Source organism: Microcebus murinus, chromosome 15, assembly GCF_040939455.1.
Source record: "Microcebus murinus isolate Inina chromosome 15, M.murinus_Inina_mat1.0, whole genome shotgun sequence".
Classification (NCBI taxonomy): Eukaryota; Metazoa; Chordata; class Mammalia; order Primates; family Cheirogaleidae; genus Microcebus; species Microcebus murinus.
In genome coordinates, this window is record NC_134118.1 from 42,454,659 (window position 1) to 42,478,455 (window position 23,797).

The 23,797-nt window shown below is 38.5% G+C and overlaps 1 protein-coding gene across 1 annotated transcript; it reads right to left on the reverse strand.

Annotated features, from left to right (window-relative positions):
• Positions 1-1,592: 1,592 nt before the first annotated feature.
• Positions 1,593-22,179, reverse strand: MMAA (metabolism of cobalamin associated A). The gene is made up of 7 exons (XM_012783784.3): positions 22,102-22,179; positions 13,422-13,926; positions 11,118-11,240; positions 7,690-7,860; positions 4,935-5,020; positions 2,943-3,092; positions 1,593-1,902 (listed from the first exon to the last, which is right to left on the reverse strand). The coding sequence occupies exons 2-7, from the start codon at positions 13,864-13,866 to the stop codon at positions 1,612-1,614; spliced, it is 1,266 nt and encodes a 421-aa protein (XP_012639238.1). The 5' UTR covers positions 13,867-13,926; positions 22,102-22,179; the 3' UTR covers positions 1,593-1,611.
• Positions 22,180-23,797: the final 1,618 nt, after the last annotated feature.

The following is a 23,797-nucleotide window of genomic DNA, read 5'->3' on the forward strand; positions in this document are numbered from 1 at the left end:
GTTAAAAATCATTATATTCAAAGTTATAACTACCATCAAATAGTATAAAATATATTCAAGTAATTAAATAGAAAAGGTGCTTTATAGGCAATCATAAAATATCACAAGGGCGAGATGGTAGTAATAAGACCATTGGAGAAAATTGAAATTATATGTAACGTTTGTACAGCTTTGTGTATTCATTACTTTAACATACTAATGATAGTAAGCAGGCTTGAGTATCTGCTGTATACCATCACGATGGCTAAATTATTTTCCTAAGTTATCTCATTTAATGCTCACTAACCATAGAAAGTTACATGCCAGTTCCATTTTACCAGGGAAGAAACTGACACTTAGATTACTTGTCCAAGTTTACCTAGCTGGTAAGTGATTGATCTGGCTTTGAAGTTTAATCCCACACAGTCCAACTACAGAACTCGAGCTCGTGATCACTGTGCCAAGCTTCCTCCACAGGACAAAACTTGTTCTGTACCATCAAGAAAAGAGTAGATTTTTTTTTTTTTTTTTTGAGACAGAGTCTCACTTTGTTGCCCAGGCTAGAGTGAGTGCCATGGCGTCAGCCTAGCTCACAGCAACCTCAAACTCCTGGGCTCAAGCAATCCTACTGCCTCAGCCTCCCGAGTAGCTGAGACTACAGGCATGTGCCAACCATGCCCGGTTAATTTTTTGTATATATATTAGTTGGCCAATTAATTTCTTTCTATTTATAGTAGAGACGGGGTCTCGCTCTTGCTCAGGCTGGTTTCAAACTCCTGACCTTGAGCAATCCACCCGCCTCAGCCTCCCAGAGTGCTAGGATTACAGGCGTGAGCCACCACGCCCGGCCTAAAAAAGTAGGTTTTTAAAATGCTAATATGAAGTTAAATGGCCAAGGAAGAAGAGCAGCAAAAGTCCTTTGATAAACTTCAAACTGAATAACCCTTGAATCATTCTGACCTCACTTGGGGCTTTTAGGTGTTTAAACTCACGGGGATTGGTGGACCCAGGTTATCTACTGCTGATTTTCCCAGTTTCCCTTTGGCTCTCCTATCTATCACCAGGGGGTTTGTAAATCCAGACAAATAGACTTTAAAACTGTGTTCACATCATTAATTCAGCTGTTTCATTACTCATACACATGGCCATTTCAGAAATTCCTAGGATAGTCTGGTACACTAAATGTCAACCATGATTTTCAGCTCTTAGAAACCCACTATGGACTGTTCTGGCCTCAAGAAAGGCTTCAAAAATGTGGTCACAATTGTTTACATTTTTCTCTGAAAACTCAGTGAATATAGAATCAAAGTCAGCATTTTAAGGTGCATGATCTTTTCTGTCTTCCTCTGCTCCTGACTGTTAAGAAGAAACTATCCTAGAGGCCAACATGCCAGGGTATAAGAATAGAAAGAAATGGAAATCAGTAACACACAACAGGAACCTTACAAATACTGCCTGACTGCCCAACCTTTGCCACCCATATCTCACTTCCTTCAAGTTTTCAAGCACGGTTCACAAATAAGGAAGCCAAGGGTACCATAAAAGAATTACTGAAAATATAAGCATGCAAGTGATTTCTTAATATTAAAATGCTTTATGAAACAACACATAAATTATGATATTGGATAAATTTTATTGGTCTCTGCTTTTAAAAGTTTTCAGTAAGAAGTCTGCTGCTAGACCTGGGGACAGGGCTCCAAGGAGAACCTTTCTTTCCATAAGTGGAATCTGTTCCCGGACCATGGGATGGGTCCTGAAATGTTCTAACACACTTTCCTGAATGAGATTCCACATCCAAACTTTCTGTTGCTTCTGTCGTTTGGCAGTTAGCTCCCCACTGGCAAGCATTAGGTCCTGGAATTCTTTCATTTTATCCCACATTTCAGAGATCCCCTCTCCACTTCTGGCAGAAATACGAATTACCTATTGAAAAAGGAAGAACCAGCTTGTTTTACTTAAAATGATAGAAAACATTTTCATGGGGACTCGTATTTGCCAAGTAATTCTTATAGTCTATGGAAACAAGGCAAGAGACAAGAATGAGATTTTACTGCTGTGTCAAAGTGAGTATCCTTACATATACTCTGAGGTAATGTACCTAGGATTACTAAATGGACAGCAGAAATAAGACACTGATTCGAGGTCAAATTTTTTAGCACAGAAACTTATTTTAACTTGGAATCACTCAGACGGTCAGGGACAATGTGGAGGGCTTGTCAGAGTCACAGGATAAGAAGCGCAATGTTAGGCACATTTTCCCGAGGCCTGAGGGCCAGAAAAGGAAGCTAAGTTGAGAAAATAGCCCAATTCCCTCTGTCAAAGTTGCCTAATTCAGCGAGTAGCAGAGCTGAGCATCCAGATCATAAATAGTAATATATAGGTGGCTCCAAACAAATCACAAAGTGATTGGGGAAATCTAAGAGATGACTAAGCTAAGTCATCACTATTCTCAGTATAATGACTACAGCTTATTCTTTAATAACATAGTGTCCCCCTGTAGATAAAGCTGCCAACATCAATATTATTGCAGCAATTACAGGATTTTTTATTTCTTTTTTTTCTTATTGAAAACAGCACCTAACAAACATAATGGGAATGGATTTATCACATCACAAGCCTTTCCCCTCTTACTCAAATTCCAATATAGATTAATCAAGTCATCAACTACTCCATAATCTTAAGGATGGTCCCTATCAGAATGGATTTGCTATCACTTGCAAATGGCTCCAATCAAGCATTAAACAATCTAATCCATCACCTCATATCTAGTTTTTGACATCTAGTGGTTAAAGGATTACATTTCAAATCATGACTATACACTCTAGTTTTGTCATAATTTTTAAAACTGTAATCTTCACATACAAGCAAAGATTGATTATATGTCTAGTTTGGGACTTACATCCTCTCTTCTAATGTACACAGTCCACTCAGGATGAAAAATATAAAATGGAACTCAAGCTAACCTTTGGTTTCCAGACTTCCGAACGCTTGCGGAGTAGTTTCAGTGCACTCACATACTCTGCTTGAATCCTTCGAGCTGGCACCTTCAAGTCTCCATCAGATTTAGTTACAGCTACCAGATCTGCCATCTCAATTATACCCCTTTTGATACCCTAAAGAGAAAAAGAAATTGATTTATCAGAAACATTTAATGTAATCATAATCAACATTATAATGGGACAACCAGTCAATGCTAAGACTTTGAAAGTCATATACTTCATTAACTAATATAACTTTTTTTTGCATCTTCCTAAGCTCTGGTTGCCAGAAATCATAGTTATTTGACAGAAATTACTCAAAGGGGCTGGCTCTTGGGACTATGGAAGTCATTTGTTATGTCTCTTCCAAATTTAGAGACCATCATGGTGAAATACAATCAGAATTAGAGTAAATATATTATCAACACATGACATGATTGAGTGGCAGGAGACAGTTCACATTGTGTCATGATAGATTCTGCTTCCCACAAGCTAGCGCTGCAGGATGCAAAACCATCATTAATTAGCATGCTTAAAAAGAAACAGACATATCATTAACATCTGTATTTCTAGAAACAGAGTCTTTGAAATTTTTCTTAAATGTACATAGCAGTTTTTTTCAATTTGCATTTGAGGAAAAATAAACTGACAGCTAAAAATGTCTCAATCTCTTAAATTATGTTGCATAAAACTTCTAGAAATAATGGAGTAAATCAAAGGCCAAATCTTATTTGGGAAATATAGACTTTTCCACCTAAGATTAAAATTTCTTTTCAAATATTTTTAAACATAACTTTCAATTATTAAATTCTAATAGTTAATGTTTCTAAATCACAGCAGCCATAGTCTACTATCACTATTTTTCGAATTCTAAAATTGAAAGAGAAGGCTATATAATAATTTCTCTGGTCTTTATTCAGGTTCCTGGGAGATAACCTCCAAGTTCCCAGAATTTCTGGAGTGGCAGGAGTATCTTTGGTATTCATGGTGGGGCCATACCTGATATTACGCAGCGAGATCACTCAGGATGGGTGACTCTCCGTTCCAGGAAGACCTACCATGTGCTGGGGCTTTGTGCCATGTGACATTAGCCCAACTTCCATGTAGGAGACAAGGGCTAGAGATCCAGTTCAAATATGTGGCCCATGATTCAATCAATCATGCCTCCATTAAGGAAACCCCAATGAAAACTCAGCACACTACAGCTCAGGGGAGCTCCTGGTTGGTGACACACATCAACATGCCAGGAGAGAAATGTATCCTGAGGACACAGAAGCTTCGTGTTTGGGACTCTCTCAGATCTCTTCATTTGGCTGGTCCTGATTTGTACCCTTTATAACACAACTATAATTTCAATATAGTGCTTTCTTGAGTTCTGTGAATCATTCTAGTGAATTATTAAACCTAAGGGGTAGTTGGAACCCCTAAGTTTGTAGCCAGTTGGTCAGAGGTGCGGGTGGCCTGGGAACCATGGAGCTTGCAGTTGGTGTCTGAGTGAGGGGAGGCTTGTGGAGGACACTGCCCGTACCCTGTGACATCTGCACTAATGCCAGGTAGATAGTGTCAGAATGCATTACAGGGGGAGGGTAAGAATCCCATTGTACAACATATAAACCGTGATGGCAGCATCCCAGTTAAAAACAAAGTGATACGCTATGAAGAGTTTTCGAACCAGGTGTACTAAAACACCCATTGAACTGTGGTTGCCTCTGGCTGGAGCTACCCCTGCATTCCAGTCACTCCCGTGTTACAGGTAGAAAGGTTTAATATATATGATTACCTCGAGGTCACACATTCTACTCCTATAAGCTGAAAAAAATATAGAGAATCTGCCTTTGACTCAGGTATTTTAGCCAAAGTGAATGATGTTTCTTTCTCTACACCATTATCAAGTTAAGTTACAAAACATACACTGGAAATTTGTACTTTCAGAGATATATATTCTTTGTACTTGGGAGAAAAAAGAAAAATAATTACCTGCAATTCATCTCCTCCTGCTGGTGGCAATAGTAAAACAAACATGTCAACCATGTCAGCAACTGCAAACTCCGACTGACCCACACCTGAAATTTTAAATGACAACTGTATCTCCAAATATTCAGTTATCAGTCTTCCTCAACCACACTGACCATCACTTCCATTCCACTTCACTTACTCATACTCATGGTCAAGCCCTGAAACACAGAACCTCTGAAGAAAGCATTAAAAATCACTATCTCACCCTCTGAGCAAACAGTTATCCTTCCAGCTCTCTCTCCCTGGCTCCCATTAAACCTATGCTTGGATTGGAGAAGCCAGAACCTCCATTCTCTCCTCACTCTCACAGCTTTCTCTGCTTCCCTTTCACCAGTGAGCAGCAGGAACACTATGACTATAATCTTAAAGTTGTGCCTGCCAGTATGTTCATCTGTGGATTGGACTGTGTTCCTGTCTTCCAGAAAGCTTCCTATGTTAAAGTCCTAACCAGCAGAGTGAATTTATTTGGAGATAGGGCCTTTAAAGATGTAATTAAGTTAACCCTTTGCACTGGGATGTCGAGTATGACTCGACACGGTTAGCATCGGTAGCAGCTCATATGTCGAGCCACACTCAACATGTAGTTTCACCTTGGGGGGAAGGGGGATTTTTGTCTATTTTTCCAGTATCTTTTCTTGTTTTCATTAGCATGAAAGGACAAGTAAAATGTAAATGCAGAGATGGTACACTAACTCCCAGGGGTAGATTATTATCCACTAACTTAGAGCAACGTTTAGATGGAAAGCTTCATATAATCACACCTCACCCTAACAAAAAACACAAAGATTGTGTTGTTTATTCTAACAGAAAAATCAAAGGAGGAAGAAGAGAGATGATTTATATTTGCGAAACATGTGAACGTAAACCAGGTCTTCATGTTGGTGAATGTTTCAAAAGATATCACACCATGAAAAATTATAGAGATTAAAATTACTCTTTGAATGTATCAATAATTGGAACTATTAAAAAAGCCAAATAAATAAGTTTGTATGAAAAGAAACTCCAGTTTTTTATTCTACTGCCGTGCTTTGTGAAATCTGGGGTATTTAAAAAATTAAATCCTGAGTAGAATAAAGGAATTGAGAAAAAAGCAAGCGAGCGCAAAGGGTTAAATGAGGTCATAGGGCCCTAATCCAACAGGAGTGGTGTTCTCATAAGAGGAAGAGATACTAGGGGAGCGAGTGCACAGAGAAAAGGCCATGTGAGGACACAGCAAGAAGGCGGCCATCTACAAGACAAGGAGAGAAGCCCCAGGAGAAGCCAACTCTAACACACCTTGATCTTGGATTTCCAGCCTTCAGAAGTGTGAGAAAATGAATTTCTGTTGTTTAAGCCACCCAGCCTGTGTTATTCCGTTATAGCAGCCCTAGCAATTTAATACAACTACCTTCCATTTTTGTTCCATATTTCCCCTCATTGATCTGAACCAGATTCCAAACCTGAAGTGTGAAGCCATGGACTAAGCTGGTAACTATTAATTCAGGATCTCTCACTCAGCCCTTTAATTTAGACAGAGTCACCTGGACACCTAGTGAGACTTCATACTTAATATGGTTAAAATCAAACCCTTTATTTTCCTCTCTCCAAGCATACTTTTCCCACAGTATTCACCATTATCTTTAATTTCTTTTCCTTCTTTCCCTCATAATCTTAACATGGATAAAGTCCTGCCAATTTACCTTCAATGTGTTTTGTAATCCATGTCACCTTCTTCATTCTCACTCCCTCTGTGTGGTTCAGACCCCCCCACCCCCCACCCCCCATCTCTCTCTAGGATTACTACAGTAGTCTCTTACCTGCCTCCCTGACTCTAGCCCTTCTTCTAGTCATTCTCCACTCAGGGGCCAGGGATCCTGCCAAAGTACGTTTCTGGTTTTCTCACTATCCTCCATATCCTGCAGTGGCTTCCCACTCCTTTCGGGGCAAACTCTAGATTTGTTGGCACGGCACATGAGGTCCTTGGCAATCTGGCCCTGGCCTACTGCTCCAACCCACCTCCCTTCTCTCCCTGCCACCACACTCTGTGCTCTAAGTACCCTGAGCAAACTGCACTTCTCTGGATGGGTCATGTTTTCTCACTCCTGTGTATCCTTGCAAATACCTTTCACCCCATATTTTAACTCTAATGCTGCCTTCAAAACTGAGTTCAGCTGTCACTTCCTCTAGGAAGGCTTAGTTGATCCTCCCAAATCTGAGTCAGGTTGTGTCACAAACATTTATCACACAATAATATTATATAATAGAGTGTCTCACCATAAGAATGTGAATTTCTTTGGGTTATCGTTTTAGTCTCTGTATCATGTAACTGTATGCTAAGGATATAAAAATGAAACATAACTCTGTACTCAAAAGGCACCCAACTACATTAATTTTCTTAGACATGAAATGTGCTTAACAAAACAGGTGTTATGTAGAAGTATCATTTACATGGGTCATCCTAATGCTTATATAGTTCTCCTCTGGCACGTATAACATACCACCTGTAGAACAGTTATCCAGGTATACGTGGCTTATTTTCACTCTTTAAATGGTAAGCCCTTTGAGGATAGGGATTATAGCCTATACACTCATATCTTCTGTGGAATATTGGATAATATATTTAGTTACACAGTTAGCAAATATCTGAATGAACAAAATTAAATTAGTTGTCACTCATCTTTACCAAGCATTCATGGTAATAGTTTATTGTTTTTACTAAATAGTATATCATACTCACCCACGGTTTCAATAAGAATGATGTCATATCCTGCTCCTTCACACAACAGAATAGCTTCATTTGTTGTCCTTGTCACACCTCCTAACGTCCCTCTAGTAGGAGATGGCCTGATGTATGCATTCATATCTCTTGATAACTCAGTCATTCGGGTTTTATCCCCTAAGAGTGATCCTAAAACACAGTTACATTTTATAATTATTATATTTTATAATTACAGTTGTAAGGGCCAATTATCCATCAGCCAGTTCCTGGGGGGCCGCGGGGGTAGTGCTTTATGCCATTTCTCCCTAAATCTTCAAATTGTATTTCATATTATTGAGCTTTCCTCCAACTCACTGTGTACAATGATGCCAGCTTAATTTATGTAACATTTCAAGCTCCTAACAATCTGTAATGGCTTCCCACTGACCAGAGGTTCAAATCTGGATCCTTCACCCCTACCCTGCCCATCCAATTCCAGCTTCCACTAGTCCCCAAGTAACCCCTCTTCTCCAGTCCGGATTGTTTCTTCACTGTCACCTTAGCTTTGCTGTGTTAACTTCCTGCCCTGTTTGTGCCCTCCTGCCAGAGGCATCTCCCCTGTTTTCTCACCGTTAATTTACTGTGTCCCGAGTCTATGGTATGCATCGTGGCTCCACCATTTCGTGCTCTTCAATTTTGGAAGGTCACTTTAACTACCTGAACCCTTCTTTCCTCTGCTATATGACAGGGGTAATAAGCCACTGGGAGAACCAAATGTAATTATATATAGGAATGTACTTCAAAAATGGTTAATAAGCACCCTCTGCTCCCCATTCTGTTTTTACAAATGACATTTTCTCAGCCTCACATAAATGCTGTGCACACATACCTTCAAGCTGCCCCTTCCTGCCAGTCTGTTGTTTCTAATCTAATTCCTCACTACTTAGAAATTTTGGAGCCCTCATTGAATGCAATGAAAGCTGAATTAATGGATAGAAAGCTATTCATACAACATATTTTTTGGTTTCATATCTATGTCTTATATCTTTCACACAGTAGTTCTCAACTAGGGGCAAGTTTGTTTCCCAGGAGAAATTTGGAAATGTCTAGAGAGAGACATATTTACTTGTCACATCTAAGGGGTAAGGTGCTAAGCTAAGCATCCTTCAATGGACAGGACAGCCACCCACAATTGTCCCAAAATGTCACTAGTGCCAAGGTTGAGAAATTGTGCTTTAACATAAATTCCTTGCTTACAGGGCTATGTCTTACATATGTCGTACACTGAATGCTTAACAAGGTGTCCACAGTAGGCACTCATTTTAATACCTGTGGAATGAAACTGGTTATGTTTTTGTGTTCACTGCAGTATTTTGACAAACATCAATACTTACAAATCCTAGAAGATGGAAACCTCTGAAACAGCTATTATTACCTTTTACTACTTTGCTTTAGCCACATGCTAGCTTTTGTAGGTGTAGTACTATTCTAATCTGAAGATTTATTTTCACTCTGCCTAAGAGCCAATTTTCCCACATAAAGTTGAGGCTAAAGATTAAGAAGTTCCTTAAAGATGTGCTCTTTTCCCTTATAATTCCAGTTTAGGGTCTTCTCATAGGTTCTATTCTAGAGCATATACCTACCCCATACCTCAACTACCTTATTAACTTCACATAAAACTTTTTTTATAAAGTAATTGTCTACATGAAATCATCTCTGTGTAAGTCAACAATCTGCTGAAGCCATACCTTAAATTATTATCTTACAGATCCTAGCACACTGAACTACACGTTACAAAATTTACTCTCACGTTTTTGCCAATGAATCCAAAACTGCTAGTTGCAGACCCTCAGGGAGGTCTGAAAGCTATTATAGGGGTCTGTGAATCCAAATAATAAGAATTGATTGTAGACCAAAAAACTAATGCATCTCAAACTTTAATGCAATACTATTTTTCAAATGTATTATACGTACTGATGCAGTAAGGTAGAATTTTATATTTATAGTGTTCTGTTTATCTTCATATATTTTATTTCAAAGTCTACACATTTTTAACTCATTTTTTGTTTGTGAAAGGTTAGTAACTACATAGCTATGCAACTTTAACCACAGACTATTTTATGACATCATTTCTGCTACCTATTATTATCTCAAGCTATTATTTTCTTTTTCCATTGCAAGTATTCTCGAATATTATGAAGATGGAGGGGGAAAGACCTGCTCACCTACATAAAAATGAAGGCCACTTATCAAAAAACCCTTTATTAAAATACTTTAACAAAGTTCTAAGACTGTAAACAGATAACACAGGGACATGGATTTAATCTTGAACTTGTGAGTGTAAATTTTATTTTACAGCTAACATTTTTATTATAGTAAGTCAAAAATTCTGAATGATCTGAGTTTGATGTCTCAATAGGTGGTGACAGGAACTGTCCACCTCTCTACTGACCTAAGGCCCCCAAATATGATTACATCATCACTCTTTACTTTCTACATTAAACCCACAGTATACCACAACACACAAACCAAATACTTCCACAAAGCACCCTGGATTTACCCCTTTACAACACATATTATATTGTATTGGCTTGTGTTTACTGTTTGTTTCCCTCTTAAGATGTAAAGCTCCATAAGGCCAAGAAGACTGTGTGTTATTCACCATTGTGCAACACAGTACCTTCCACGCACGATGCCTCGCCTATAGTAGGCACTCAGATACTTAAGTGGATAACTGTAATATGAGAAGCTTAAATCACAGAGGAGGTAAGGGAAGAAAAACTATTCCTGAGTTTATACAGTATGCTTTATGTTTTCTTTAAATGATCCTTTAGGGAACTAAATTTATATTCATTTTATCTCTGATGAGCTGCAAATTAAACTTTGAGTGACTGCATGACCTCAAATAAGAAAGTAATTGCTGAACACTCTGCAATCTACAATGTGCTATGCTAAGTGCTGTAAGGGGAGCAGCAGTATATTACATGGTCTAAGAGCTTTCTGTTAAACTGAACGTATAAACGGATGACAAGTTATAAACAACTGTAGGATCTTTTTTTTTTTTGTAAGCTTAAGAGACATTACAATATGAGGAAAATAATGAATGAGTAAAGACCCATTTTCTGAATTGCACAGCTGCTAATGCAGCCAGGAAAAACAGGAGGGAAGAGCGGCCTAACCTTAGACATGAGAGCCAAAGGGCAGGAATTTGTTTTTGATCATCTTTAACTTTTAGCACCTATTATCCTAGTTCTTTAATTACCCACTGAGCTACCCACAGGCTGACCTCTGAAAAGTCCAATGCTCCCAAACTACCTCCTTTACTTTCCACCTTACTCTGCAGAACTCCCTTCCTTCAGTGAGACCAAAATCAGCTAACAGAGGTAACCTAACTGTGCAAATTCCCACTGAATTGCAACAGAGAGCCCCTACAGCTCTGCAATTTAAAAAGCAGTAGCCATACTTACCACCACTAGTACAAGAAGAAGGGTCTACAGCCAGCACAGATAATTTGTGCCCTCTCTCAGTAAGCATTTTTCCAAAATATTCTATAAATGTTGATTTTCCAGCACCAGGAGGCCCAGACAATCCTGTGGTGGAAAGAGATCTTCTAATTTAATGAAACAAATGAAATCAGAACTATGATCAGTTTTCATGAATAAAATATTAGACTACTTTCTATTTTCTCAAATTTATTAAAACTGTCATTAATATATTTTAACATGCCCAAAAAGAGTAAATGAAAATTCATTTCTTTATCTAATTCCTGAGTAATGGGGATATAGGAAGGAAAAAAATCGGAGTTCCATATGTTCACAAAATTCACTTTTAAAAATTAGAAAACATGCTCTGCCTTTGTACTGTAACACAGATCTTTTCAGACAACTTCATTGTCCATGTTGTTAATGTGGCTCAATTTCTACATCTGCACACCTCTCATCAGGATCCGTAATTATTCCACCTACCCCAATTCTGCACACTTTTAACTTCCTCCCACTGGAAAAATTCATTACTCTAGAAATTCCCAGTGATTAATTTTCATTTATAAAAAATCACTTTTTCCTTCATTTCTCTCATAACTCAAAGAACATAAACTGAATCCTGAAAAAAATAATAATAATTTGTGTTAAGAAAGGCAGAAAGCTCCCCTACTTGGAGAGTTGGCAGAGCATGGTGGGTAAGAGCACAAACCCTGGAGCTGCTCAGCCAGTTCTCCTTCTAGTTCTGTCTCTTACAAGCTGGGTGATCTTGGGCAAGTCACTTAACCTCTTTCTGTGCCTTAGTATCTTCCACAAGAAAATAGGTATAGTAATAGTACCTATCTCTTCATGTTGTTTTAAGAATTAGATTAGATAACAATTGCAATAGCTTTAGAATAGTGCATAAGAGATACATTAATGTATGTTCAATGAAGTATATAGAACATAAGCATTTAACTGTAACTATACTCGAAAGTAGGTATAGTATTAATATATGGTATGCCTGGCTTCTTACCACAACTCTCAGGGCAGGTCCTGTCTTAAACACCGTTAAAGGTGCTGAATAAACATTTGCTACTTTTATTTATGATGGTGATAAAAAAACTGCAATAAAGACACAGGTTCATCCGGTCTCATAAGATCAAGATGGAAGAGCCAGAATAGCACTACAAAGTTATGTGTGAATTACCAGTTAATTCCCGACATTTCTGGGACATTTTTTCTTCAAAGATTCTCTAAAACCTAGTATGTAGACACTTTGTCATGACTAGAATTTCTCTTTGGGAGTTTGCTATTTTCTCTGTCTATAACACATAAAGATTATTAATACCCAATGTAGTGCTCTCAAAATGACAGTCCCTCAGCGAGGGCAAAAGGAATAAGAAGTTCAAAAAATGTGGACCAGTACAAACATTGGTTGTTAGCTATTTTTAAATCATCTTTAAAGCATTTATGCCTATTACTCTAAAAACTAGGAGATTTTAGTCCCTGTATTGCCAATAAACTGTGATATAAAAGTAATGTCAGTCAATTTTTAAATGTATTTACTCATTCCCCACACAATTTCTGCACTTTGACCACCATTTCAAGTTGTTTTTAGCAGAAGGGCTGATTCAAATCACCTAGTTCACCATCACGGGACATGCTCATTCCACCTAAACTACCTTGCTTAATTCCTGCTGGTCAAACATATCTAAATTGCTTTAAAAGGCACAATTTCAAAAATATAACAAGCTAAGTTGCAATCACAGAGTCAAGTCAAATTGTTCAAGAAATCAAATGAACATCTAATGTACAGATAGCAAATAAATATGATCTTTTTAAAAATACATTTTGATGTTGAAATTGCTGAGTTTAGAGCTACTCCCAGAAACTCAATAAAAAGTTATCTAAAAGATGTGAGACTTACCTATACGAAGACTAAAGAAAGACCTAAGAAGAATTTTGAAATGTGATTATAGTTGATATAATCACAAAAATAAGGAATTCACTTTAGACTACTAAGTAGCACAAAAAAGGAATAAGCTGGTTAATAATTCTTCCTATGCATATTCTATTCTGAGAACCAAAGCAAGACTCTTGCCAAAATAAAAACCTTACATTATTTCTTTAAATACAGAGCCTTGTTTCAAATGGTCATGGCAATATTTTCAATATAACAAGACTAATATTTGCAAAGGACATTTAAAATCCAACCCAAATCTTTGAAAAAAAATTAGATTGCAAACTCTTTAGATTTATTACAGAATACAAAGAAGTTAGAAAGATATTTATGGAACAAAACAGACTGACCTACTCGAAATGCTAGTGGTTTTCCTTTATTTAATTGCTCTTGTTCTCTGTGGTAGACTAATACTTTTTGAAGAAGCACATGGGCTAACTCCTTTTTCCTGCTGTGAGTTGATTCTATAAGAGTTATGGCCTCTGCTAAGCGGGCCCTTTGCCCTTGGATTAAACCTGTATAAAGTTTATCCACAAATCTTTGTTCTTTATCAGAAAGTTCTTCTGTGTGGTCCTTTAAGGTTGTTTGTACACATAATTTTCTCTTTAAACCATTTGACAGCAGCATCGACTTTGTACAATGGAGTCCAAGAGAATTAAATGGCTGAGCACACGGGGTTCCTGATCCGAGATGAGTTCGTGAGGGGAAGATGAAGTGGTAAGGTCGGTAAGGTGTCCTTAAAAGGCCTTTTAGGAACCGCTGGTGGGGATGTGGCAGCAGCATGGGAATATTCATTTTGTTTGTAATTGAAGAAATCACTGGATGCGTTTTGGCTCAATGTGATTTGTGACCTCCCTAGAAGAAAGGAAAACATATTTTGGCCAGTTCAATATACAACTGAAATATGGAAGTAATAAAATTGAAAACATAGTGTTTTCTCCATATTTTAAACCACACATAATCAGGGTTCCTGGTAGCACAAATGGGTGAAAGTTTTCTTACTAAACTTAGAAGACTCCCTCTTTGGCCACAGTTAATATTAAGAGTAACACAAATCATGGAACTATTAAATATTACTTTACTGTGAAGTAGAATTTACATTAAAATTTTCTCCTAAACAAAAATGAAATGTATAAAACACCATTAAAGTAGAAATATTATGTCATGCTTTTTCTTACATTCATCTTAACAATTTCTTCAGGTCAATATACCTGATTCAGAAGCTCATAAGAAAGGTTTTTAAAAACAAATCCCTCTGATAAAGAAGAGGTATCACACCATATTTTCATAAAATTTTACACACACACATACACACAGACAGAAGGAATACATATATCAATATGTATATGGCTTCATCTACAGAAAGAATGGTATCATGGTGCTTTTATGTTGTTTTTTTTGGCTGAGTATATTTTTCTGATTTTTTAAAAAGCAATATATGTCACCATGGTAGGTAGAATAACAGCCCCTCAAACACATCCATGTCCAAATCCCTGGAATTTAGGAATATGTTATGTTATGTGGCAAAAGGGAATTCAAGTTGCAGATGGAATTAAGGTTGCTAATCAGCTGACCTTAAGATAAAAAATTATCCTAGATTATCTGGGTGGATCCAGTGTAATCCCAGGGACCTTTAAAATGAAAAAGGGAGGGGAAAAAAGAAGAGCAGAGTGACTTCATGTTAGGATTTAACCCACCCTTGCTGGCTTTGAAGGAGTGAGTGAGCCATGAATCAAGGAATACAAGCAGCCTGTAGAAGCTAGAAAAGGCAAGGAAACTGATTCTCCCCTAGACCCTCCAGGATGGAACAAAAAGCTACTGACATGCTGATTTTAGCCCAGTGAGACACATGTCAGACTTCCGACCAACAGAACTGTAAGGTGATAAATTGGTGTTGTTTTAAGTCATTGAATTTGTGGTAATTTATTACAGCAGCAAGAGAAAACTAATACAGTTGCTATGTTTTTTTTTTCTTTTTTTAAAAAAAGCAACCAAAAAATCTTTTCTTAAAGATAAAACCCAGATAGCCGGGCGCTGTGGCTCACGCCTGTAATCCTAGCTCTTGGGAGGCCGAGGCGGGCGGATTGCTCAAGGTCAGGAGTTCAAAACCAGCCTGAGCAAGAGCGAGACCCCGTCTCTACTATAAATAGAAAGAAATTAATTGGCCAACTGATATATATATAAAAAATTAGCCGGGCATGGTGGCGCATGCCTGTAGTCCCAGCTACTCGGGAGGCTGAGGCAGAAGGATCGCTCGAGCCCAGGAGTTTGAGGTTGCTGTGAGCTAGGCTGACGCCACGGCACTCACTCTAGCCTGGACAACAAAGCGAGACTCTGTCTCAAAAAAAAAAAAAAAAAAAAGATAAAACCCAGAATCTTTAGAATTTAATGAAAAATGTCTAATAACTACTCATGATTTAATTATCTTTGCCATAACCTCACTTCCTTTTACATTTAGATTTCTTCCTAACATGAGAATCAAATTTGATGAGTCCTTAACTTCACCCATTATTGTGACCATCAGTGTTACAGCCAATATATTTAGGTTAATTTCTAAATTATATATAAAATTAGCACATATACTAAAAAAAAATAGTAAAAAGAATTATGTGCAAATTGAAAAAGGCAATAATCACATGTTAGCTATTCTTCTAAGTCAGGCGTCCTCAAACTATCAAACTACAGCCCACGGGCCACATGAGGCCCGCCGAGGACATTTATCCAGCCTGCCTGGTGTTTTTGCCGCCGCTGCCTGTCCTACTTAGCAGCCGACTAGTCCAGGGCCCACAGTGCGCATGTGTGGAATGTGCACCGCACTCTCCAATGGCCCTCCAACGGTCTGAGGGACAGTGAACTGGCCTCCTGTTTAAAAAGTTTGAGGACCCTTGTAAGCACTGAGATTTTATCATAATTATAGATTTGAAGTTCAACAGTACTCTGAAATGACACGATGTACATGAGCTAGCAATCACTTTAGGGCCTTGTGGATTTTTTTAAACCATCTACATGCTATAATAAAAATTAGGTCTGGAATGCATATCTTCCACTTTTTTGCCTGAAAAATGCCTAGTCAGTCAACTAGACCCTCCCCTCTGGGACACATCTTCCCCTACATTTTCCAGGTTGTTAACTGTTCTATTTAATGCTCCAGAGCCTTTTGTTCACACCCCCGGTATAGTATTTGTCTTCTTGTTTTCTAATTTATTTATAGATCTTTCCCCCCAATTCTCATCCCTTACCTCAGTTGATGATCCTCCAAGAGAAAGAACAATATCTTATTCTTTATTTCCTCAGAATCCAGCACAGTGCCTGGTATACTACCTTATATTTCAATTATTATGTTTCAGTAATTTTTTTTTAGGTTCATGACTGCATGTTGTCTAATATACCACAAAGAAAAATCTGGGTAACAATCTTAACCTGTGTGATCATGGAGAACCTTTACTAAAAGCATTCTGCCTTCTAAGTTCCCTGTTTTGAATCAAGGCACCTTTGATAGCTAATCAATCTTCCAAAACAGAAAAACAGATAAGTTTGTAAGGAATCAAAACTCAACAGCAAGAGCTTTAATAAATGAAAATATGTCAATGTATAATAATGTTAGCAAATAAAATTCTCTAAATAAATGATATGGATAAAAATTACCTAATAAAAGTATTTTAGATTGCTCTAACATTTAAAATAGTGGTTTCTTACAACAACTTAATTGTAATCTTTCTCAGAAAATTCAGGCCAACCATCTGACAAGCTTATGGTTTATGCTGCAAGCTTTACCACAATTTGGGATTGCAAAGTTCTCTGCCTTTTGATGCCAATAGAAATCCTAAAAGGCCTTTAAGTGAAAAGAACCCAGGGAAAGGATGATACTGTTTTATTCCATTTTTTCCAAAACCAAAAGCTATCCAGATGTATATAATTTTAAGTTGTGACATCTTTAAGCCTCTCCCTGGAGGCTGATTTTCTTGGTGCCTCCAAACCCTCTGGACCACTGAATGACAGAGCAGCAGCTGCCACCTTTTACTGAGTGCTTATTATGTGTGAGGTATGCTGCATGCATTTCTTCAGCTAATCCTCACAACAATTCTACAGTGAACGATGTCTTATTTTACAGGTAAGGCTTAGCAACGAGGCTAACAGACTAAAGCCTCACAACTAGTGGCAGAATCTGGGAAAAACTATGGATTTCATAAATCCAGATCTATATGGTGTCAACTCCAGAGAAAAAAATAATTCCTATATTTGAATATGGTATGATTATGGCTAGATGTTTATCTTTTTAATTTTTTAAAAGAAAATTAAAAATTAATTTACATTTCCCATGCAAACCTTATTAGGAGATCCCAATGTGTTAGTTGACAGAACAGACTAAATTTTAAATATTATATCTTTAAATGTTTTTCACGCCACAGAGAATTCACACCTGATAACTAAGTTCATAATACACCTAACCCCATTAATTTAGCCAATCAACCAGATTTTAAAGGAGCCCATAAATTTTTTTAAAGCCAATATAACTCAGCCTTGTATGAGCAAATTTCTACCATTATATACAGTTCACAGGCAGAATGGCAAAATCAAGTATGTAGGTAAGAATGACTTCCTACCTGCTCATGTAACTAAGCATCTTTTCCTGCTTTCTTATGGAAAGAAATCAAAGAACTTGGACAATAATCAAATCAGATTGTTTCAACTAATTTTCATGATTCCTGAAAGTATGGTTTCTTCCTACACTTTATAAGCTAAACACTACCAAAATACAAGAGAAATTCTCCAGCATTTTACAACATTCATTAAGATACCTCAAAGCATTGCCATGTCTAGTAAACTAGAATGTCAATTTATCAATACATAATGAAAAACAAAGTGAGCAGAAATACTAAAATGGGTTGGCAAGTGCACCCCCTCAACTGCAAGAAGGTTCACGTGAACATTAGCATTTTAAGATTTACATTTGCTTTCCTCAAAAATATCTTTTATATCCATTCCTTCCTCTCCATCCTCACTGCCTTGTTTCTCTACGACTGAGTTTCAAGTTCTGATTGTAGTCCGCAGGAATACATTTACATCAGTCAATATACACGTGTAAAACTGAAACTAGGGTTTCACAATACTTACCCCTATCACATGTCATATGCTCTAATACCGTCTTTTCAAATCTTTTCTAATGCAGATTGCAGCCCATCAATGGGCACAACCCCAATCTACTGTAGCCACCTCTTTGACTATCATTAATTCATCTTCCATACTACCATTTATCCAAAAGGTTCCCTCTGCCTTATCTGCCTCCATACTTATCTGTAAAAAAGAATATTTTTCTGTGATTGAGCCATTCATTCCTTCAGCATATATTTACTGAGAATCTACTATATGCTAGGCATTGGGCTAGGCCTTGGCACATGGCTCAGACATGACTCCTGACATCATGACGTTTACAATCCAGCCAAGACAGTCATTACATAAATATTTTCATACTCTTTGAGTGCTCTTGTCCACCTTTCCAACTTAATTCATTCCCCTCTTCCACTTCTACCACATGGCTATAACTATTCTGATCTGCACGCAGGGCCCAGAAAAAGTTACACTCCTTTATGCATCTTGGCCTTTGTCCATGATGTTCCTTCCGGTTGAAATGCACAAATTCCACTCCACCATCAAGATTCAACCCAAATGTCTTCTTCTCTATTAAGAGTTCCCTGGCCTCCTTTCCCCACCCCTTCAGTTGTCACCCCTATCTTTTTTCCATTGTGTAGTGGCTACAACTTGTATTATAGTGCTCACCACACTGTACTGTGTTCCTTTTTAAGATGTCTTCCCTAGACTATGAGGTATCTTTGTATCCACAACACGGTTTATTGCTCACAGAATGAATGAATGTATGCCACAATTTTGCATGGGTCAATAACTCCATTACACTGATTACTTAGTTAGTTGATGTTTTTAAAACATACATTTTCCTAGATTTTACAGTAAATATATATTTAAGGACTTTCTTTTTAAAGTCTGATTTCAATATATGGATGTTTTCCTTCATTAAAAATTTGCTCAGCAGCAGCCAGTCTGACTTGGGATATTTGTCTTGAAATTGATCCAATGAATATTCTCAATTTCAATAACTACTCTGGCAAGAAAAAGTACACAGGATTTCCAAAATCAATACATTAGGTCAGTGTCTGCGGCACAGCACAATTCATACAGGCAGTGCAGTGTTATGCCACGTGTTTCCATTTCTCACTGCTGAATCACTTTTGATTTGAAGATAAGCTGTCAGATGCCATTAATCTGTTTACCATCTCCCACCACCTCCACAGAGGCTTTACTTTCTCCTTTTTAAATTTCAGAGAATTCTTATAGAGTAGAACAACTTTTTAAATAAGCAATTTTTAAATAGATTTTAAATAGGTCATGATTATTTAGGAGTAATACAGATCACATACTGATTTCATGAAGGGATTCTCCAAAGTTCTCCGTCCACTTTACTTTTTATCCTTTTCAATAAGACTCAGATTTCCCAATTTCCACTTTTATGTTTCAATTTTCTTGGGAAGTCTCTATTTTTCTAAATTTCCTCATCATGAAACACTTTGATTCATTCCTGCTGCTACCACCTTAGTTCAAATCTGCACTTGTTTTAGGAAGCTCTGAGACCAATTATGGTGCCTGGCAATCTTTCATATCATCAAAGTTTCTTCATCTGCAAAATGAAAACATTAAGACCTATACATCAGGGTCATGGTGAAAATGAATTGAGATAGTGTGCCTGAGAGAGCCTAGCACAGCACCTGGCATCAAGCAGGTGCTAATTACCTCTAAGGAACCTTTCTCTTTTCTTCTCTCCCACTCTGGGACTTCACAACAAGTCTCATCCTGAATTGGGAAATTCTCAGGCCCCATCCCAGACCTTGTGAATCAGAAACTCCAGAAGCGGGGCCCAGAATCTATTTTCCTACGCCTTCCAGTTGATTCTGATGTATGCTTAAGTTTGAGAACCACTGTTTCAGGATAAAGTTCAGTCTTCTTTGTCTAGCATTATAGGGTTTCCCCCTAACAATTTTCTTCCATTTCTTTCTTGCGTGTGCCTTTCCAGACCTCCATTATGAAGAGTTCACTATCTTTTAAACCTGCTGCTTACTTTCCCAATTCTGAGATTTTACTCATCTGCTACTTCTCCCTCTCTGACACCTATCCTATCCTACTCAGCTTTAATTCCACAGTTTTCATAAATTCTTTCCTGGCAATCCCAGTCTCCAGAATTTTTTCTAACCTCTAATTCCATTATTTCTGAACACTGATGTTCTTCAACTTACGACAGGATTAAGTCCGGATAAGTTCGTTGTAGAGTCAAAAAATCATAAATTGAATCATCGTAAAGGAGAGAGGGGTCGTTTGTACTCAGATGAAAACAGGCAGAGCTTACAAACTACCGTGTTTCCCCGAAAATAAGACCTACTCATAAAATAAGCCCTAGCAGGATTTCTAAGCATTTGAGCAAAAAGCCCTACCCAGAAAATAAAACCTAGTGATGGGCGTGGCTACGCAGTGTATCTGCACAACCCCATGCATTTGGTCGTAGAGCGGTAAAGAAGATGAGCAGCCCTTCTCATCTGCCTCATGAGAGTTCTATTGCTCCACATGAGAGACTGGGGCCAACGGTTCTAAAGGAAATAGAGTAGCAAGAAATTCAGGATGGAATTTGGGGTTTGGAGAGTTATGATGATGTTTCAGAAGACAACTTAACTATATTTGAATGTAGTTTGCTGTACCGTACTTAAAAAAAATAACACATCCCCTGAAAATAAGCCCTACGGTGTCTTCTTGAGGAAAAATAAATATAAGACGCTTATTTTCGGGGAAACACAGTAGTTCCACCTGGTCCACAGAGGCTGTCTGTTAACTAAATTGGTTGCTGGTGACATTAGAAATAAAGAAAAATCACATAAAAACCATAAGATTTTTAGTCTGTGTTGGAGAAAATCAGATCTGTGTGTGAGGGACATTCCTACATGGCAAAATCAGCTGAAAGGTAAATGTTTCAAGCACTCACCAGCTCCTTGCATTCCAAATATAGGTTTTCTTTAGATATCTTTAAGTATCTCAAATGCTGACTTACATTTCTTATGGTTATGTAACTTTACACATTTGTTTTGTATCACCTAATAGAATACAGCCCCTAGAAAGAACTGCTCCTTTGTTTTCTTAAAAAAATTCCTATTGCCCTGAACAAAAATATTTAGTGCTCCTATGTAATAGATTATTCTGGACATTGCAGACAACCCCACAATGTTTAAGATTCTACACAATTCTTTTGGAAATTGTGGTATTCTACCAACTTGGAAAAGTTTTATTAGTCTGTTTATTTCCGTTTTCCAAAATACATGTATTAGAGAAACAATTCTTAAGAAAGGTAATAAAATAGGAAATTTTTATCAGATTGTTTTGTTGCCTTTCATTTCCTAATGAGAAATACGTATTATTTGAAGACAGCATTATCTTCTGTTGCAAGAGACCTAGTCCCTGCCTGGCGCAGTATGTGAGGGAACCTAGATACTGTTGGTGATTCTAGGTGTGAACCTACTTTCATATCCTAGATTTTATTGCCCCCCCCATGAGTTTTAATTTCCCTCTTCGGTAGCAGCCACACTAGACTCTCCTGCCTTTCTGCAACCCAGCCTGAGGTTAACCATTCACCAGGTTTGGTGACCATGCAAGAGCCACCTTACTGAAGCTGCCTCACTGTGGCACAAAGGTAAGTTGACAAAGCTGCCCAAAAGAATGAGAATTTTAAAACTGTTTACAGGCCTTTTCTTTTTTAAGGAAAAAACAAACCTTCCCTTTGAACCCATCTGCCCACGCTTACGCCACACATATTCCGCACCCCCAACATCATCCATTTTATTATAATATTCTCTTTTTCCTTCCCCCACCCCCAGTCCTCCAGGGGGCGCCCCCGACGACCCGGCTCGCCCCGGCGGGCGGCCCGAGGCGGGAGCTCGGCCCGGACTCCCGGACGCCGCGCGCACAACCCATACTCACCCGCCCGCAGCCGCGGAAGTGCCGGCTGGCCCCGCCCCTTCCGCCAGGTCCGTCCGCGCAGGCGCAGCGCGGGCTGCCGATGCGCGTGGCCCGCGGAGCACAGGGGCCCGACAGCTGGTTGGGGCGCGGCCGGGCTCCCAGCGGACGTGGCTGCGGAGTTCCGGCGGGTGGCTGACAGTGGGGGAGCGCAGAGGCCTGTGGGCCTGCGGCGTGGTGGGGGAGTTCTCCTGGAAGTGAGGCGAGGGAGGGCAGTTAATGGCCTCTGGGGTGGGTTGACTCCTTGGCCCTTCGCGTTGCCCTCGAGTGGGAGGCCGAGTCCAGCCCCCAGGCCCCCGGCAGCCTGCGGCGGCCGAGACGCGCTGGCCCCCTTCTTCTGCTCGGGGGAATCTTACCGTGTGGGCTAGTGGGCGAGACGTGTAGCGTTTGACAAATGGTGAAATGAAAGGAACTCAAACTCTGCAACGCGATTTGCAACCTGTTGGAATAAATGCTCAACGTTCTAGTTTTAAGTTTTTTAACTACGGCGTGGTTTTTAAAGGCCGAAGGACCCACCGATTTATGCTCTTAAAAGGCGCCCGTTTATACTGATTAATAGTTCTTAACTTGCACCAAAAGCCAGGACTCTAGGGCTCACCGCTGCAGGCTTGCAGGCATGCCCCCGGAAGTCACGGGGGGTGGGGGGTTGTTGAAAGGTTCACGCCTGAGATGGAGATGCATACTACCTGCCACCTCCCTGCGGGGCGGAATGGTAACTGATTTCTTTAAAACCTGTGAGAGGATGTAATAAGTAGTAAAACCCTGTTACGCTATTCTAGGATTTTTAGGGAAAACTTATTTAATCTCTCAAATGTTTGTTTTAATGTGAAAAATACAGCATACATAGGCAATCGCCAGGATCAAATTATGACAAGTATAAATTGGGGCTATACAGTATAATTAGTATCTGGAGCAAGACTTAAGTACTCAGGTATTTGTGTAATTGCATGCATTTGGGAGGATTTGGGCCTTCTCAACTATTTGATATAGGTTGATTCCTGTGGAATATAGAGCAATAAAAAAATGAGTTGTTGGTCTTCCTTAAAATTTTTGTTCCTATTATTTAGACTAAAACACTACCACTTTTACACGAAAGAGTAGTCAATTACAGAAAATGAAACAGAAGTCTAAATGAAGCAGACAATCTAGTGGAAAGAACAGGAAGCAGTCAGACGACTCAGCTGTCAGCTACTGAACTCAAGCCCAATAAAGACAGGACCTGAGACTGTTTGCTTCATTTCTTTAAACTTGGATTTGCTCATCTGTACAATATTTTTTGTTCTTTTTTTTCATTTTTGGTAAGGGTTAAGATTTATGAAAGCTCAGTTTGCACTACCTTAGAAAGTGAAGTAGTTTGTTGATTGAAAACTGATTTTAAATTCTTTTTATTATACAAACTTGAAAACACTTTAGTCCATGTGACTTTTTTCTTATTCAAGTGTTCTCTAAACTGTGTTCTGTGGAACAATTAGTCCTTTGCAAAATAATAATGCTTCATGGGAAAAAAAACTGCTAGCATCACCAACACTGGTGAAGACATGAAGTAGACTTACTTAGAACTCTTGTCAAAAATGTTTAGCCTGAATCTGATTGTGAGGAAACCGATAAATACAGAATGTAATTTGTTTGAACTTTGCAATAATGTCAATATCATGAAAGA

Bases quoted from the DNA above. Each gene is read 5' to 3' on its own strand.
- MMAA (XM_012783784.3), bottom strand. From the start codon at position 13,866: ATGAATATTCCCATGCTGCTGCCACATCCCCACCAGCGGTTCCTAAAA. The intron at 5,021-7,689 runs GTGAGTATGATA...TTAAAATTTCAG, and splicing joins CATTCTTATTGAAACCGTGG to GTGTGGGTCAGTCGGAGTTT. The intron at 3,093-4,934 runs GTAATTATTTTT...TTTTCTCTTTAG, and splicing joins CAGGAGGAGATGAATTGCAG to GGTATCAAAAGGGGTATAAT.